This window comes from Mastigoproctus giganteus, chromosome 6, assembly GCF_048544385.1.
Source record: "Mastigoproctus giganteus isolate SK-2022 chromosome 6, ASM4854438v1, whole genome shotgun sequence".
NCBI classification, from domain to species: Eukaryota; Metazoa; Arthropoda; class Arachnida; order Uropygi; family Thelyphonidae; genus Mastigoproctus; species Mastigoproctus giganteus.
Window position 1 is genome coordinate 238,039,220 of NC_143580.1, and position 17,219 is coordinate 238,056,438.

Consider the following 17,219-nt stretch of genomic DNA (forward strand, 5'->3'; position numbering starts at 1 on the left):
TGGTTCGTCATTAATATGTTCTTCGACAGAATGACCTCCTTCCATTTCTTCATCCTCATGAGGAACTTCTTGAAAAATATCGATGATAATGTCGTTGATATCTAGAGCACCATCTTCTGTAGTGAGGTTCGAGTCTATATCTTTGTAGCCAGGGTCACTTGTAGCTGAAGTATCGTACGTTATCAATAGATGTTGAAGTTCTTGTTCTTCTTGGTGCTCCACATTGCTGTTCACAACTTCAATTTTTGCGTTTGAGAAGCCAGACTTTACAAAACAATTCACAACAGTTTGTTTTCTAATTGTGTTTACTGAAAAGGAAATCCATTGAATCGTATCTAGCATGCTGATTTTCTTTGCAAGGTCACTCGCACATGTTACATCGTTCATGTTTGCAATGAGATGTCTTAAAACACGTTTTCTGTAGTGAAGTTTAAATTTTTTTATTATCCCTTGATCCAAGGGCTGACACTCTGCAGATGTGTTTGGTGGCAGAAAAACGATTTGAATGTTGCACAATTCAATGTGCGGGTGAGATGCAGCATTATCAATGAAAAGAATAATTTTTATGTTTTGACGAATCATGTTTTGGTTAAAGTGACTTATCCATTCGCTCATGATATCTCGTATCATCCACATTTTTTTATTAGACTTCCAGTCAACATCCAAAAGATTCAACTTTATGCCCTTGAAACAACGAGGATTTTGTGGGTTTCCTATAACAAGAGGTTGTTCAAAGTCTCCCAGCATATTTGTACACAATAGTACAGTCAAGCATTCCTTAGAAATTTTTCCGCCCTGGCACTTTTCGTTTTTTAGACTCGTGTTTTCAGGAAGAGCTTTAAAAAAACAACCCTGTTTCGTCACAGTTGTAAATATCCTTAGCTTCAAAATCACGACATAAATCTTCCAATTTGACGGTCCACTCTGTTACAACCCCAGTATCAACAGATCCACCTTCACCACTTACAGTGTTCCAAGAAATTTTATGCCGAATTTTGAACTTGTCTAGCCATCCCACAGAAGCTTTGAACTCATTTACTCCCATAGATTTCGCAACCTCCAAAGCCTTTTCCCTAATAATAGGCCCATTAATGGGAATTTTTTTTTTTTTAGCACGTGCGCAACAAATTTGAAGTCCAACAGTTTCTGGGAATGATTTTTGAACCTGACCATTTACGTGTTGCCAAAATTGTTTGAGCAGTTCATTTTTTTCTTTAGGATGCCGTTTACCTGCGTCTTCCCGATTTTGAATTTTACAGCGAGATTGCGAACACTATTTTTTTGCCGATTATACGCATTAATGAGTAAGTTAAATGTTTACGAGAAGACACTGTGCACTTCACACGACACTGAACAAAACTGAAAACTGAAACTGAAAAGACGAAAGGCCGACCATATTCCCCACCTCCCTGCACACACAGAATTCGTCAGAAGTTTTACACGTGCCTTAAAATTCTTGAAAAAGGGTTTAGAACCGCGACGTAAACCTTGATAAAATTCAGAGAATCGGAAATAGAAAATAAACACACGATTGAGGCAATACGAGGAAGAAAAGTTCCTAGAAAAAGAGCCGTAAGCTCGCCCGCTGTCCGTTATGGGGAGATCAAATTAAGTGCTAATCTAAACGAAACAGTGTAAATTGCCTGTCCGCGTCCGTTACAGAGAATGTCCGCTAGACAGAAGCTGCAAACACGTTAAAACCAACGGAGGTGAGTTGGGGAATTTGAAAATGTCCATTGTAGAGAGATGTCCGTTAACGAGAGGTGTCCGTTAGGAGAAGTTTCACTGTATATATATATATATATATATATATGTATTAAGCGAAGAATTATTTGTAAATTTTAACATACAGATCAGCACTGATATGGTAGAGTAAAAATTTCCTAGATATGATAGAATATGGTAGAGTAAAAAAGAGTTCCACAGACTGCACCTAATCTCACTCAACCTGCTACCTCATTGCCAATCCGATAAATTTTTACTCTGCCATATTCTATCATATCTAGGAAATTTTTACTCTACCATATTCGATCATATCTAGAACATATATATATATATATATGGATATCTTTTAAATGTCTTTTTTTTTTTTTTTTTTTTTATTCCAGTGAAACGTTTTAAATAATTAAATATAACTATGTCAATGGTTTGAGACTGACCAAAACAAAGCTGCTGGATGCCTGTCAGGATGTAAAACATTAACTGAGATCAAGTACTTGCATAGTCCTATGCACATCCCAAAAGGCTAATTATATTCAACCTTTAGCAGCACAGATGTTCATGCTCATGTGTTTTACAGCTATTTTTTACATAGAAATGATATTTCAAGCCTGCAAGAGTCTTGGGTACTTTCAAGTTAATCAATGACATTTGTTTTGTTAGCAATTTTTTCGTATGCTGTCTGCTGTTACAATAACATTGTTTCTGGCTAGTCTAAACAGTTATGAAAAATATCATTATTTCATAATTTCCACAGGTATTTGGAAGCTAATCATGCAGAAAATTGTCAGAAGCCATTTTCAAAAAAGCAATACAGAAAAATGGAGAGGGATGATATTAATTTTTCTTTTTAGATAACTATTTCAATGTGCTTACATTAATTTTATCCCAATGTCTTCTAGTTACTGTGTTTCACTAACCTAATATTTAAAATAGCAAGAGCTGGTTTTTAACATGAGAGTTTAACTTGGTCTTTAAAAAAAATGTAATCTAATCATTGCAATTTAATATCACTCCATATGAAAATAGTATGGAGAAATTCTTTAATTGCCATAGCAGCCCATGTAAATATCAAATAAAATGATATCTGCACATGTTTCTAGTTCAGTGGAAAAATGCATTATTATTAAGAATGAGAAGTATTATGATACTTCTTACTTGTAGTTTTTCTCTGAAAAAAAAAAAAAAAAAGTTACTTGTTTGAAATTCATCCGAAACAAATAATGCTATGATGACTTATGCTAGTCATGGTTTTCAGTGTCTGGATGGTGCTAATAATTCAAGTAGGGTCATAGAGGATGGTAATGTACTCTACTCTGTTTCTTTTTCCAGTTCTTTGTTTAGATGCCTGTATGTTGAGATCTTTCTCGTTTGTTGTTTTAATTCTTTTTTTATTATGAGTTTTTGTGGGTACCCATTGTGCTAAATATTTCGTAAATTCTATTGATTTTTCTATTGAATACTCGATCTTTACATAGTCTATAAGCTCTAAGCATTCTCAACTTTTAAGAACTACTTTTGTACTTTTGCCTACTTTTGTGCTCATGAGGGTATTTAGAATTAAATGGGTACCTGCAAAATAATGTACCTACGGATAATGAAAATAATTAAAATAACAAAAGAGAAATATCTCAATCTATATCAATCATATGAGGCATCTAAAAAAGAACTGGAAAAGAAAAAAAAAGTACATTATCATTCCCTATGTTCCCCAAATTAGCGAACAAATTAAAAATATATCCATAAAAATGGGTTGCAAGCCAAGTTTACAAGAACTAACACCATTAAAAATATAGTGTTAAAATTTATCACAGTCACCCTCTTCCACTTCACCCCTGATGAAGGCTCTTGCCACCAATGTAATACAACCTCTTCCATCTACTGTTAATATAAGCATAGAAGACCTTGCTGTTTTTCTGTGCATTCTTTGCCAGAGACTTCTCATAATCTGCCTTAGTTTGCCTAACCTCCTTTTTGAATTGATTACAGACTAATTTGGCCCCAGGTGCCAAGCGTTTCCGTGACCAAGTGATTATTGTGCATATATCGAGCTTTTTTCTTCCCACTGACTGAGTTTTCCTTTGTTTTCTCTTGCACTTATTAAAATTTTCTGGTAAGTAGCTCTAAATTCTTAAAGGAAATAAGAAGAGAGCCTAGAAGAAGGAAAGCACCTTTTTCTTTAATTTAGATAGCCTTACTAACCGTACTAACCCTATGCTTGGCCACAAAGTGGCACTGATCCTGCCTCCCCGTGGTGGAGCCAGTAACATCGGTGGTAAAGAGAAACCCCCAGGGCCAAAAGAAGCCATTATGGATAAAAATTATTATCTACCGTTAGAGCCTCCGAGCTCCAGATCAGACACCTGCGTTAACCATGACTCCAATCACGACTTAGGAAATGATCATCCAAAGAGACAGAAGACTAATCAGATGGAGAAACCCTGCCCACCATTTTTAATTTTCCACTCCCTCACTAGTCAGCCAATGAGCAAACTGTCTCCCTTTGTAATACAAAAACATCTGAAAGGTATTGCAGGATCTCCTAAGACTGTCAAGAGATTGCAATCAGGAGACCTGCTAGTGAAAACTATGAACCACAGGTATTTGGAGAAACTTTTATAGCTAACAAACTTTGCTGGCATTCCAGTAAAAATATCTCCTCATGCAAGCCCTAAATTCATATTAGGGTGTCATATCCAGTTGGGACCTTTTAAATGTCACAGAGGAAGAAATAACCCAAGGGTTGCAGGGACAAAATGTAATTCAAGCAAATCGTATAATGACTAAAAAAGATAATCAACTTATGCCTACCAAAAATGTTATTCTCACATTCAAAGCCCAACTTACCCTCCTCTGTAAAAGCAGGTTGTTTACTTTGCCGCATCTGCCCATACATTCCCAATCCTTTAAGATGTTAGAAATGACAAAAGTATGGCCACTCACAAGGTGCCTCTGTAGCCAGGTGGGCAGGAGCAGCAGTGCATAGCACACGCTTCTTGATTAGACCGGGGTTCGAGCCCGCGACCACCAAATACGGAGGATGCGGAAAGGTCAGGGAATGACCACTGCATATCCCCGGAGCAATATGACCTCAGTTGCTAATGCTCCTAAAAAAAAAAAAAAAAAAAACAAATAACCACTCACAAACTGTATGCAGAGCAGTTGCTGTCTGCCCCAGCTGTGGTTCCTCAGATCACATACAAAGTGACTGTACAACTACAAAAATGACCTGTTCAAATTGCAAAGGTGATCATCCTGCATATTCCAGAATGTGTGAAAAATGGAAAACTGAGAAAAAAATAGTAAAATACAAAGTTGAGAACAAAGTCAGTTACCAAGAAGTGAGAAGACTAGTTACACCTACTGTGAACAAAAATATTTCCTGTGCTAATGCAGTAAAAAAATACCAAACAGTCTCTACTCAAACTGATGTCACAGTTCCTACTAATAAATCAATTTCTGATTGGGCTAGAACTGTCCTTTCTGTGGAACAACCAAATGTATGGAAACAACAACCCAAACTCTCAGACCAAGCAAATAATACTCCTCTGACAATACCAGTGGCATCTCCTCCTCGAATGAGTGCTACCACACCATGTATTACAAACTCAAATATGATGAAAAATATTCAGGACACAACCATGGACACAGATAGCATCTATACAGGAAGATCCAATTTTATAAATTCATGCAGAAGAAGAGATGGACACTGGTCAGCCAGTTTTCCTAAAAAAAGACAAACAAAAATTGGAACGTCATAAGCCAGTCACCTTCAAAAAGCAGTCAGATACAGCTCCATCAATTAAATACAAATAATGGCCTACATTGTACAATGGAACTGCAGAGGCTTTAATTGCAACATAGATGATATCCATGATCTAATTAACCGGTATTCTCCAGTTGCTTTTGTCTCAAATTTCTCCTTCGATAAAGAACTATTGCTTTTATCGAAGAGATCACAATACAGCAAATGCTGCCCACGGTGGTGTTGCAATCGTAATAAATTCAAAGATCCCAACTAAGCATATCCCACTTCAAACTGAAATAGAAGCTGTTGCTGTTCTTATAACTCTCCATATTGCAATAATGCTAGTCTCAATCTACTTACAGCCAAACTATACTTATTGTTTAAAAGAACTTGAAGACCTCTTCATACAGATACCTCCGCCTCTCTGTATATTAGGGGACTTTAACAGGCACCATCCTTTATGGGGCGCTACTAAATTAGATAGATGGGGTCGATTCATTGAAAGCATTTTAGAGGCACTAAACCTCGCCATACTGAATACTGGCGCACACACTCACATTCAGCTCCCAACTGGACATACTTCAGCAATAGATCTCTCCATTTGTTCTCCAGTACTGGTCCTGACCATAGAGTGGTATGTTATAAATGACCCTATGGGCAGTGATCACTTCCCGATCATATGCAAGGTATTGATAACATCATCTTCATCATCATCATCAGCCATTTTCAATCCACTGCAGGATGAAGGCCTCTCCAGCAACTTTCCATTTCCTTCTGTTTTGTGCAATAGCCATCCATTTACTACCCACAAACTCATGAATTTCATCTATCCATCTCCGCCTTTGTCTTCCAGGTTTTCTTCTAGCTCCTCTTGGATACTATTCTGTTATTTTCTTAGTCCATCTGTCATCATGTCTTCGAGCTATGTGTCCTGCCCAAGACCATTTTAGTTCTTTAGTTTTGATAAGAATGTCCTATACTTGAGTTTGCTGCCTAATCCATGTGTTTCTCTTCTTATCTAACAGTCTGATTCCCAATATAATTCATTCCATTCTTCGCTGTGTAGTTCTCAGTTTCTCTTCCATTCTTTTGGTGAGTGCCCAGGTTTCACTTCCATAAGTCATGGTGCGGAGTATACATTGGTTCATTATTTTACGTTTCAGACAAACTGGGATATTGCTCTTCAGTATGTGACTATATTTCCTGAATGCTATCCATCCAAAATTTATTCTTCTCTTGACTTCCAGCCATTTATCATTATTACAGCTAATAACTTGTCCCAGATAAGTATATGACTCCACCTTTTCAATTACTGCTCCTTCAATCATTATTTCCCTTTCTGTGGCATACTTATTCATCATTACTTTTGTTTTAGCCATATTCATCTTTAGTCCAAAATCCTTACTAACTGTGCATAACTGATTAAGATTTTCCTCTAATTCTTTGGGATTGTGGCTTATGACCACAATGTCATCTGCAAATCATAAATGGTTTAGATACTCTCCATTCACATTGACTCCTTTCTGCGACCAGTCTAATCTTCTGAAAGCTTCTGCAAGGGCAGCACTAAACAGCTTCGGAAATATTGTGTCTCCTTGTCGAACTCCTTTCTCCATTTTAAATTTCCTACTGGCTTTGTCTAGTCTAATAATGGATCACCTTCACGTAATATCACAGCAAATGGAGAAAGAAAATGAATATAAAACACCATTATGCGTGGCATTTGTGGATTATGAAAAGGCATTTGACTCCATACAGCATAAGGCAATGTTTCGGTCGAAAATATATGAGAGTGCTACTCTCATATATTTTCTTCAAAATCATAATATATGGGGTATTTATGCCTTGTCTTTGCAGTGCCCGAAACATTGCCTTATGCTGTATGGAGTCAAATGCCTTTTCATAATCCACAAATGCCACGCATAATGGTGTTTTATATTCATTTTCTTTCTCCATTTGCTGTGATATTACGTGAAGGTGATCCATAGTTGAGAATCCTGTCCTAAAGCCAGCTTGCTCTTTCGGTTGATTCTCATCAAGTATTCTTTCTAATCTGTTAGTAATGACCCTTGTGAACAACTTGTAGTTGTGGGATAACAAGCTAATTGGTCTATAATTTCCAATTTCTGATTTATCTCCTTTCTTATGCAGCAAAACTATGACTGCATTATTCCACTGCTTAGGCGTCACAACTTTTCTAATGCACTTTGTGAAGAGCCTTGCCATGTTATGTCTCTTCCTCCCAATTTTAACAACTCTACAGTAATTTCATCTTCCCCCGGGGCTTTCTGATTCTTCATTTTCTTCAATGCAAGTTCTACCTCATCAGGAAGAGTATCGGGTATGTTGTATGTGTTGCTACTTTGCAATCCGTCTTCCCCACTGCTGGCATCATTCCCTTGCTCCTTGTATAATTCTCTATAGTAGTCTTCTGCTGTTTATAAGTACACCATCGCTATTCTTCAGTTTCAGTATCATTTGTCTTTCTGTATTACTGCTCATGGCTGCTGATTTAAATCCTTTGTTTTCCCTTAATGTTTGTTCTACTTTTCTTGTGTTAAATCTTTTTATGTCCTCTCTGAGTCTCTTTCTAATGGCTTTGCATAACTCAGTATACTCAATTTTCTCCCTGTCAGTGTTTTTCTTGCTTTTCATTTGTCGTCTTCGGTTCATCATGACAAGTGTTTCTTGACTAATTTTTTCTTCTTTGGATTTCTTTTTCCCTATAGGTTTCTTGGGCTTTATCACTTTCAGAAAGTTGTAATATTCCTCATCAATATCTTGGTCCTGAACAGTCTGCAGAAGCTCAAACTTGTTCTTAAGTTGCAGTACATACTGCTTTTTCTCCTCTTCTATTATCTCCAAGACCTTTGTATTATTTACTCGAGTCAGTTTTTTTCCTTTCCTTTCCTACATCTATATCAAGTGTACATCTTACCATTCTATGATCACTTCCAACATTTACCCTATTCAGGACAGTAATGTCATTCACAATATATCTTCTGTTAGTGAGGAAGAAGTTGATTTCATTAGTAGTTAATCCATTTGGACTCTTCCATGTCAACTTTCTGTTCACCCTTTTCTTGAAAAAAGTGTTCATTACTGACAGTCCTTGAGATTCTGCAAATTCCACAAGTCTTTCACCTCTTTTATTTCTTTCACCAATTCCAAAATTTCCTATAGTTCCTCTTTCTGCGCTGTTTTGCCTTTTTCCAACTTTAGCATTGAATTCCCCCATAATAATAGTGTAGTGGGTTTTCTGCTCATCTAGAAGACTCTCAATTTCGGTGTACATTTCTTCAACCTCTTCATCATCATGGCTCGATGTTGGTGCATAAATCATTATAATCTTTAGCTTGTACCTCTTAGAAATCTTGAGTATTAGTCTTGACACCCTTGGTGATGTACTTTTGAATTCCAAAATGTTGTTTTTAAAATCTTTATGGACCAGAAAGCCAACTCCACCTTCACTCCTTTCGCTGTTTCCATTGGTGTACAGCAGATTTCCACTTGATAAACTTATATGTGATTCATTTCTTCTTCTTGTTTCAGCCAAACCGATGATATTCCAATTCACATTTTCTAATTCCTTTTCCAGTTCTAACATCCTGACTCTATTGTCTCCCTGACAATAGTGACTCTATTGTCAGGGAAACGGGGAACATGCTTTGTAAAAAAGATAGGTGGAACAGGACCAGGGTATGTCTGCCAGGGGCAAAGGTTGATGACGTTGTAGAGCGAATATCATCTTTTAAGGGCACAAAAGGTGATATGTTGTACACGTTGGCACTAATAATATTAAGAGTAGGAGACCGGCAGAATTACTTAACAAGTACAGGTCACTGTTGAACAAAAGCCCGAGAATTAGGGTTGAATTTGAAAGTATCTGCAATTCTGCCCAGACATGATAGGAGGGAGTATATGATGAGAGCCTTGTCGATCAATTCGGCCCTGGAAAGATTGTGCAAGGCTCAAGGGGTAGAATTTTTTTCAACCTGGACTGTACTTGTTAACAGGAGAGATTGCTTCTACAGGGATGGGATACACTTAAATAGAAAGGGTGCAAGAATATTTGCTGATGCTATCGAGGCAGTGTTAGGTGGGTCGGAAAACTGCTAGCTTGGGGGGAGACAAAGACCAATAGTTTGACAGTAGCCACTGGCAGAGGTGAAAGAGATTCTTGCACTGCTTCTATTAGAATGAGCAGAAGCCTGAAAAACAAGATGCATGGTATTTCAGAGACTGCTGGGAGCCATTGCGGTACAAGTAAACACATGGGTTGTGTTAGGGTAGCTAAGAATAGAAACAGGTGCAGGTATACTTGCGTGTACACCAATGCTAGGAGTTTAGTAAATAAATTTGATGAATTTGAGGTATTGCTCAAAACATCAAAGGCAGATATTGTTGGGATATCAGAGACGTGGTGTCACACAGATATAAGGGATGGAGAACTGCAATTTGGGGAGTACAACGTCTACAGAAAGGATAGACACGATAGGAAGGGGGGAGGGGTTATGCTATTAGTTAAGAAACACATAAAAACCAAGGAAGTGAAGCCAGTCGACATCGCTGGACAGTGCAGTGTTGAGTCAGTTTGGTGTGACATAAGCATTGGGAGATCAAAATTGAGAGTAGGAGTGTGCTATAGGCCTAATGACTCTGATGAGTATAATAAGGAACTGTACAGGGAAATAGAGTGGGCCAGTAAATCAGAGAGTCTTATAATGGGAGATTTTAATTTCCCAGACATTGACTGGAATTTGGGGGCTGGTTACTCACACACTAGCAGGGCTTTTGTGGATTTATTGGATGATTGTTTTCTACATCAGCTTGTTCGGGAGGCAACTAGAGGGAGTAATACTCTTGATTTGATTATCAGCAGTGATTCTTCATGCATTAAGAATCTGCAGATAAATGAACCACTAGGTGGCAGTGATCACAGTGTGCTGAAGTGGGATTTACTCAAAGAGGTAACTACCATTAGGGGTAAAGGGAAGGGCTATTGCTTCCATAAAGGCGACTACGATGGACTGAGACCGTATTTAAATTCTATACAGTGGGACCAACTGATGATGTTACCAACAGCAAATTCAAAATGGGAAGCATTCAAAGAACTTATCTTGGAAGCTACTAGGCTTTACATACCAACTAAGAAATATTGTTCAAGGTTTAGGCCAAAATGGATGTCAGATGAACTAATGAGGCATATGGCAGAGAAGAAAAATGCATGGGATACTTACAAATTAACACATGACACAGAAGCCTATGATAGATACAAGTTGATATGCAACCAAGTTACAAAGGAGGTTAGGCAGGCGAAGGCAGATTACGAGAAATCCTTGGCAAGGGATGCAAAGAAAAACAGCAAAGAGTTCTTTACTTATGTAAACTCTAGAAGGAAGGGGATGAATCAGATTGGTCCACTTGATATTGATGGGTCAACTGTTGATGATCCTGCTCAGGTAGCTAACAAACTAAATGAATATTTTGCATCGACATTCACACATGAGGAGTTATTCAGCAAGGGGAATGCCAGAGGTGTATTCAACTCTAGCAGTAAGGTACAGAATCTTGAAATAACTGGGAGTAAAGTGGAGGAGAAACTGTTGAAGATAAACACAAGAAAGGCACCCGGGGTGGATGGGATCTATCCAGTTATATTAAAGGAGGCAGCAAAGGAAGTAAGCAAACCCTTAGCCATAATTATGAGAGCTTCCTTGGACACAGGGGAGGTACCCATAAACTGGAAATGTGTAAATGTGACCCCAATTCACAAAGGAGGATCAAAGGCTGACACAAGTAATTATAGACCTGTGAGCTTAACTTCTGTTCCAGGAAAATTAATGGAGGCACTGGTTAAAGAAGCACTGCAGGATCATTTAGACAAGACTTCAGTTATAGCTCAGACACAGCATGGTTTTGTTAAGGGGAAGTCTTGCCTGACCAACTTGATTGGATACTATGATGCAGTCACAAAAGAACTGGATGCAGGGAATAACTTTGATATTATATACTTGAATCTTAGAAAGGCTTTTGATACTGTTGCACATGGAAGACTGCTACACAAATTGGAGCAGTGTGACATTGGAGGCAAATTGCTGCTATGGATAAAGGGGTGGTTGAGGGGGAGAAGACAGAGAGTGGTAATCAATGGACACTGCTCATTGTGGACTAATGTTATTAGTGGAGTCCCTCAGGGCTCAGTGTTGGGTCCATTATTGTTTTCTGTATTTATAAATGATATTGATGATGGTATATCAAGCTTAATGTCCAAGTTTGCAGATGATACAAAGGTTGGCAGGGTTGTCAAGGACACTACTGACACTATGCTGCTGCAACAGGATCTGGAAAGGTTGAGCAGATGGGCTGAGAGGTGGCAAATTAAGTTTAACATTGACAAATGTAAAGTACTACACATGGGAAACAGAGCAACCCCAGAGCAACGTATCAATTCTGTGGTACTACACTGACAGTGGTAGAGAATGAAAGGGACTTGGGGGTGGTTGTGCAGGCAGATATGAAGTTCTCTGAGCAGTGCAGACGGGCTGCAAGAGTAGCTCATGGAGTATTGTCAATGGTCAATGATATACAGGAATTTTTCTAGCAGGGATAGGGATGTTATTATTCCCTTGTATAAAGCATTGGTCAGGCCACACCTAGAGTATTGTATACAGGTCTGGAGGCCTCATTTCAAGAAGGATGTAGAGCTGCTGGAACGAGTACAGAGAAGGGCAACAAGATTAGTGAATGGAACAAAGGGGTGCTCTTACGAAGAAAGGCTTAAGTTTTGCAAATTACAGTGTCTGGAGACTAGGCACCAGCGAGGTGATCTGATAGAGGTGTATAAAGCCTTGAATGGTTTAAGCATGCTCAATGCTGATGGGATTCTTCCTCTAGCTCAGAAAAATCACCTGAGAGGGCATAAATTCAAATTGAGGAAAGACAGATGTAGGATAGACGTGCGGAAATTTGCCTTTAGCCAGCGGGTGGTTGGTTGGTGGAACAGACTTCCATCCCTTGCGGTGGAGGTTGATAGCCTAAATAAGTTTAAGGCTCAGCTGGACAGGTATTTTGAATGAACAGAGGGGTGAAGTGGAAGTGGGTTTTTTTTTTTTTTTTTTTTGGCTGATGCTGCATAAGCTTGCTTTCTTGCATCAAATGCCTCTACTAATGCTAATGCTAAACCTGTCTTCACCGATGAGTGATCTTACGTTATAACAGGCAACTTCAGTTTCCGTGCATGGCAGCCTGGTTGTACCCAGAGATTCTTAGCACTCTCTGCTTCCACTCTGATCCTCTCGCTGCCATAAGAGGGAGAGTGAAAGCTGCTTGGGACTGAGGGCCATTTCTTTTGTCGTGCTGTCATGTGCTGGAGGGTTTGGTCTTTTCCTCTTCACGCTGACCAGGCGTCTTGAAGATAACCACTCTACACGTTCGTTGCCACCTAAGTGACGTAACTGGGCTTACCATCGAGAAGGTCTGCATGAGTGGATTTTAGGGAGGCAGGCCAACTGGACTTCTCCTAAATCTTCTGTAATAGAGAGATATTGGATCCATCAGTGTTTTAGGCTGAGTGTCTGATAACACAGAGGATACCTGTTCCCCTCTAAGCCCCTTTGAGCCCCTATGTTATCATTGATAACATAGGCTTCTTTAACTAAACCCTGCAGGAAATGGAAATTTGCCTGAACAAACTGGGCAAAATTTCAGTTGTCAATCTCTTTTGATGAGAAAAAAATCCGTCTCCAGCCTATTGATGATGTGACAGATTACATGATGTCACATCTCCTAAATATGGTCAAAGATACAATACCATTATCAAATCCCCCACGGGCCGAAAACATTGCAAAATATTGCAATGTTTCGGTTATTGCAAAATATTGCAATAACTGAAAATATTGGTTAAATGAGGAATGCACAAAAGCAAAAAATAAAGCCTGGAATTTGTTTTGGCAATATCCAATCACAGCCAATCTGATAAATTATAAGAAATTAAGGGCAAAAGCATGTTTCATACAAAGGCAAGCCAAAAAGAATCCTGGATCCATTTTGCATCAACAATTAACAGAAACACTGACAGCAAAATAATTTGGAAAAAAATTAGACAGCTTTCTGGTAAGTTTCCAACCATACCTTCTCCAGTCCTCTCCTGGAATGGGCGAGATTTATCTAGTCCTTCAGATATAGCTAATGTTTTGGGCAATACTTTTGCTGAAATCAGCAAAAGTAACATCAGCTTATACTACATCTTTCCAGCGAATTAAAACAGTAGAGAACAGCATTCTATTAAATTCCAAACTGCCCACATTCTAGCATATAACAAACCTCTACAATATTCCAAACTTTTGCATGCCATTAAAACAGCTCATAATGGTGCCGCCGGACCAGATGGGATCTATTATTAGCATTAGTAGAGGCATGCGATGCGATAAACCAAACTTATGCAGCATTGGCCAAAAAAAAAAAAAAAAAACCCTACTCCCAATTCACCCCTCTGGTTGGTTCCAAATACCTCGGCTCAGCCTTAAATTTATTTAGGCTATCAACTTCAGCAACAAAAGATGGAAGTCTGTTCAACCAATCAACTCTCTGCTGGCTAAAGGCAAACTTCTGCACATCTATCCTACAACTCTCTTTCCTCAATTTGATTTATGCCCTCTCAGGTGATCATTCTGAGCAAGAGGAAGAATCCCATCAGCATTGAGCATGCTCAAACCATTCAAGGCTTTATACACCTCAATCAGATCACCTTGCAGGTGCTTAGTCTCCAGACACTGTAATCTGCAAAACATAAGCCTCTCCTCATAAGAGCAACCTTTCATTCCATTCACTAATCTTGTTGCTCTTCTCTGTACTTGTTCCAACACCTCTACATCCTTTTTAAAATGAGGCCTCCAGACCTGTATAGAGTACTCAAGGTGTGGCCTGACCATTGCCTTATACAAGGGGATAATCACCTCCTTATCCTTGCTAGAAAAATTCCTATAAATCATTGACAAGACACCATGAGCTACTCTTGCAGACCGTCTGCACTGCTCAGAAAACTTCATATTTGCCAGCACAATAACAACCCTAGATCCTTTTCACTCTCTACCACTGTCAATGTAGTATCACAGAGTTGATATGTTACTCTGGGGGTTTACTGCTTTCCATATGTAGTACTTTACATTTGTCAATATTAAACTTCATTTGCCAATTCTCAGCTCATCTGCTCAACTTTCTTAGATCCTGTTGCAGCAGCATACTGTCATTAGTGTCCTTAACAACCCTGCCAATCTTCGTATCGTCTGCAAACTTGGACATTAAGCCTGCTATACCATCATAAATATCATTTATAAATACAGAAAACAACACTGAACCCTGAGGGACTCAGGGTTCAGTGTTGGGTCCCACTAATAACATTATTCCACAAAGAGCAGTGTCCGTTGATTACCACCCTCTGTCTTCTCCCACTCAACCATCCCTTTATCCATAGCAGCAATTTTCCTCCAACACCACACTGATTAGTATTTCTGAAGTATAAAATTAAACATCCAGCACTCTTCATTTATTCAATGTGAATGAGATTTTCTTAAATGATCTTCCTTGGTACCACTTTTATTTTCCATTTACACTATCCGGACACAACTCTGTTGATAGTTGGTAACGTCTTACTCAAGCCCCCACATATCAGGCACTACTATAAGTATTCTTGAAGGAATAACGAAACAGTATTACAATTGTGCATGCAAGATGCCATTATTGACAGCACTTTCACTGTTATTAGAAGCATTAGCAACTAAGGCCATGTTACTCCGGGGATATGCGGTGATCATTCCTTGACCTTTCCGCATCCTCCGTATTTGGTGGTCATGGGCTCGAACCCCAGTCTAATCAAGAAGTGTGTGCCACGCACTGCTGCTCCTGCCCACCTGGCTATGGAGGCGTCCATGAATGACAGCATTAATAGACATTGAGCGCAGAATGATAATAGTGTACCATATGTTACTGACTGCAAAATTGATGTTTGGTGATTTAAACTGCAAATGGAACTGGATTGGTGCTGAAAATGTCATGAAATGACCCAAAAAACTTCTAAAGGTTACGGAATATGACAGGTGAGCCCTGCAAAGAATCATCTGCTTGGAATGCAGGTTGCAGGTGTCACTGCACATGCAGGCAAGAGTTAAATGATTGGGACATATAGTCATCAATACAGTGTGCAGGATGCTGCATGATATGGGTTGCCATTGTTGGGCAGCCAACAGTGGTAACCTTGACTAATGCCGAATGCCATCTAGCTTGGTGTAAGGCCCACCATTCTTGCGCTATAGAAAGCTGTGCCTTGGACCAAGAATCATTGTACATGGTCTACCAATGTAATGGTTCTGTCTGGGTGTGGTGGATGCCTGCAGAACGCTACCTGCCAGACTGGTTTGAGGACATAAGCATCAAAAAGTTGGACTGATCAGCTCAGCGCCCTGCCCTCTATCCCAAGAAGAGAACCTCTGGGATGAACTGTATCATTGGGTGTATTCGTATGAGAGACTACCCAAGAAGCAGAGCTGAAATGTTCATTGCTTTGAAGGCTGAATGGCAGAAAATATCAGAAGACATTTATAAAAAAAAAAAAAAAAAAAAACTGGTGGAGGATGTTCCATGGAGACTAGAGACTAGAGGCATAAAAGCTAAAGGTTTCAGCACACATTATTGATTTTCTTATAAATAAGGGTAATTTGTATGTGCAGGTATCCAGACATTAATGGTAGAGCAATGTATATTACATCTATATGAAATATGACAATGTTTCTTGTGGACTAACATATAATAGGTACGAGCAGTGATATATTTGTATTGCAACATGCTCCTATTATACTTTAGGACCATAAGGCTCAGAGAAACTTTAGGTAATTTTATAAGAAAAAAAAATGTGCATCTTATATTAGTAATTCTTATATAAATTTAATTCAATCTCATTTTATAGCTATAAAAAATGTTCAGAGCATATGCGTTACTGTGTTTGTTTCATGATATTTCATTTCATTACAAAAACTGTTAATGTTTAGAGAGCATCACAAATAAGGTCTGTACCATTTACTGGTGAATCATCAGATTCATCTGATAATGAAGACACTCGGGTAACAGTAACAACAACTTCTTCACATACAACCAGTGGAGAAACAGAATCTAGCCTATCCACTGGAAGTCCAGGAAAGAAAACCAACAGTCTCTCTCCATCACCAGCAAAACAGGGGTGCTCTTCACCAACTAAATCTGTAAAAAGAGGTAAGTGCAGTAATTACAATTTCTAATGCTTGTGTTCAATACTGTATATTTTGATTATGATTTTTAAAATAAAAAAAACTTGCACATATTGCCGTGTATTTTGCAACAGAAACATAATAAACAAACATACAGATAATTTACTTTTTGATGAAATTTGAAATATTTAAAACCTGTATATAATTTATGCACAGACTTTTTAATTAACGTATATAATTATAAAATTAGGAGAAATAAAAATAATTCTTATTGCATCATTGGACTTCATGCTATTTATTTTAAAATTATGAGGCTTGAATGACAAATCATGCTGTTTGTTAATTATTTATTTCTAGATTATATACATTAACTTTATATGTTAATGTATATAATCTATTCACATAGTTTTTAGCCTTCTTGGTTTGGCTTGCGGGAGTATTACCCATTTATTTTATTTATTTTACCCATCCTGTACTCAGTTTTATTTTTTGTGTGTAGGATGAATTCATTT

At 38.3% G+C, this 17,219-nt stretch overlaps 1 protein-coding gene across 1 annotated transcript in view; it reads left to right on the plus strand.

The window, feature by feature from the left end:
- The window catches only part of LOC150085112 (pleckstrin homology domain-containing family H member 1-like), a 919,142-nt gene that overhangs the window by 658,589 nt on the left and 243,334 nt on the right, over window positions 1-17,219 (plus strand). Inside the window, exon 11 of the mRNA XM_090376468.1 lies at window positions 16,513-16,732. Within this exon, the coding sequence (XP_090232594.1) occupies window positions 16,513-16,732 (220 nt within the window). The remainder of the gene's footprint in view (window positions 1-16,512; window positions 16,733-17,219) is intronic.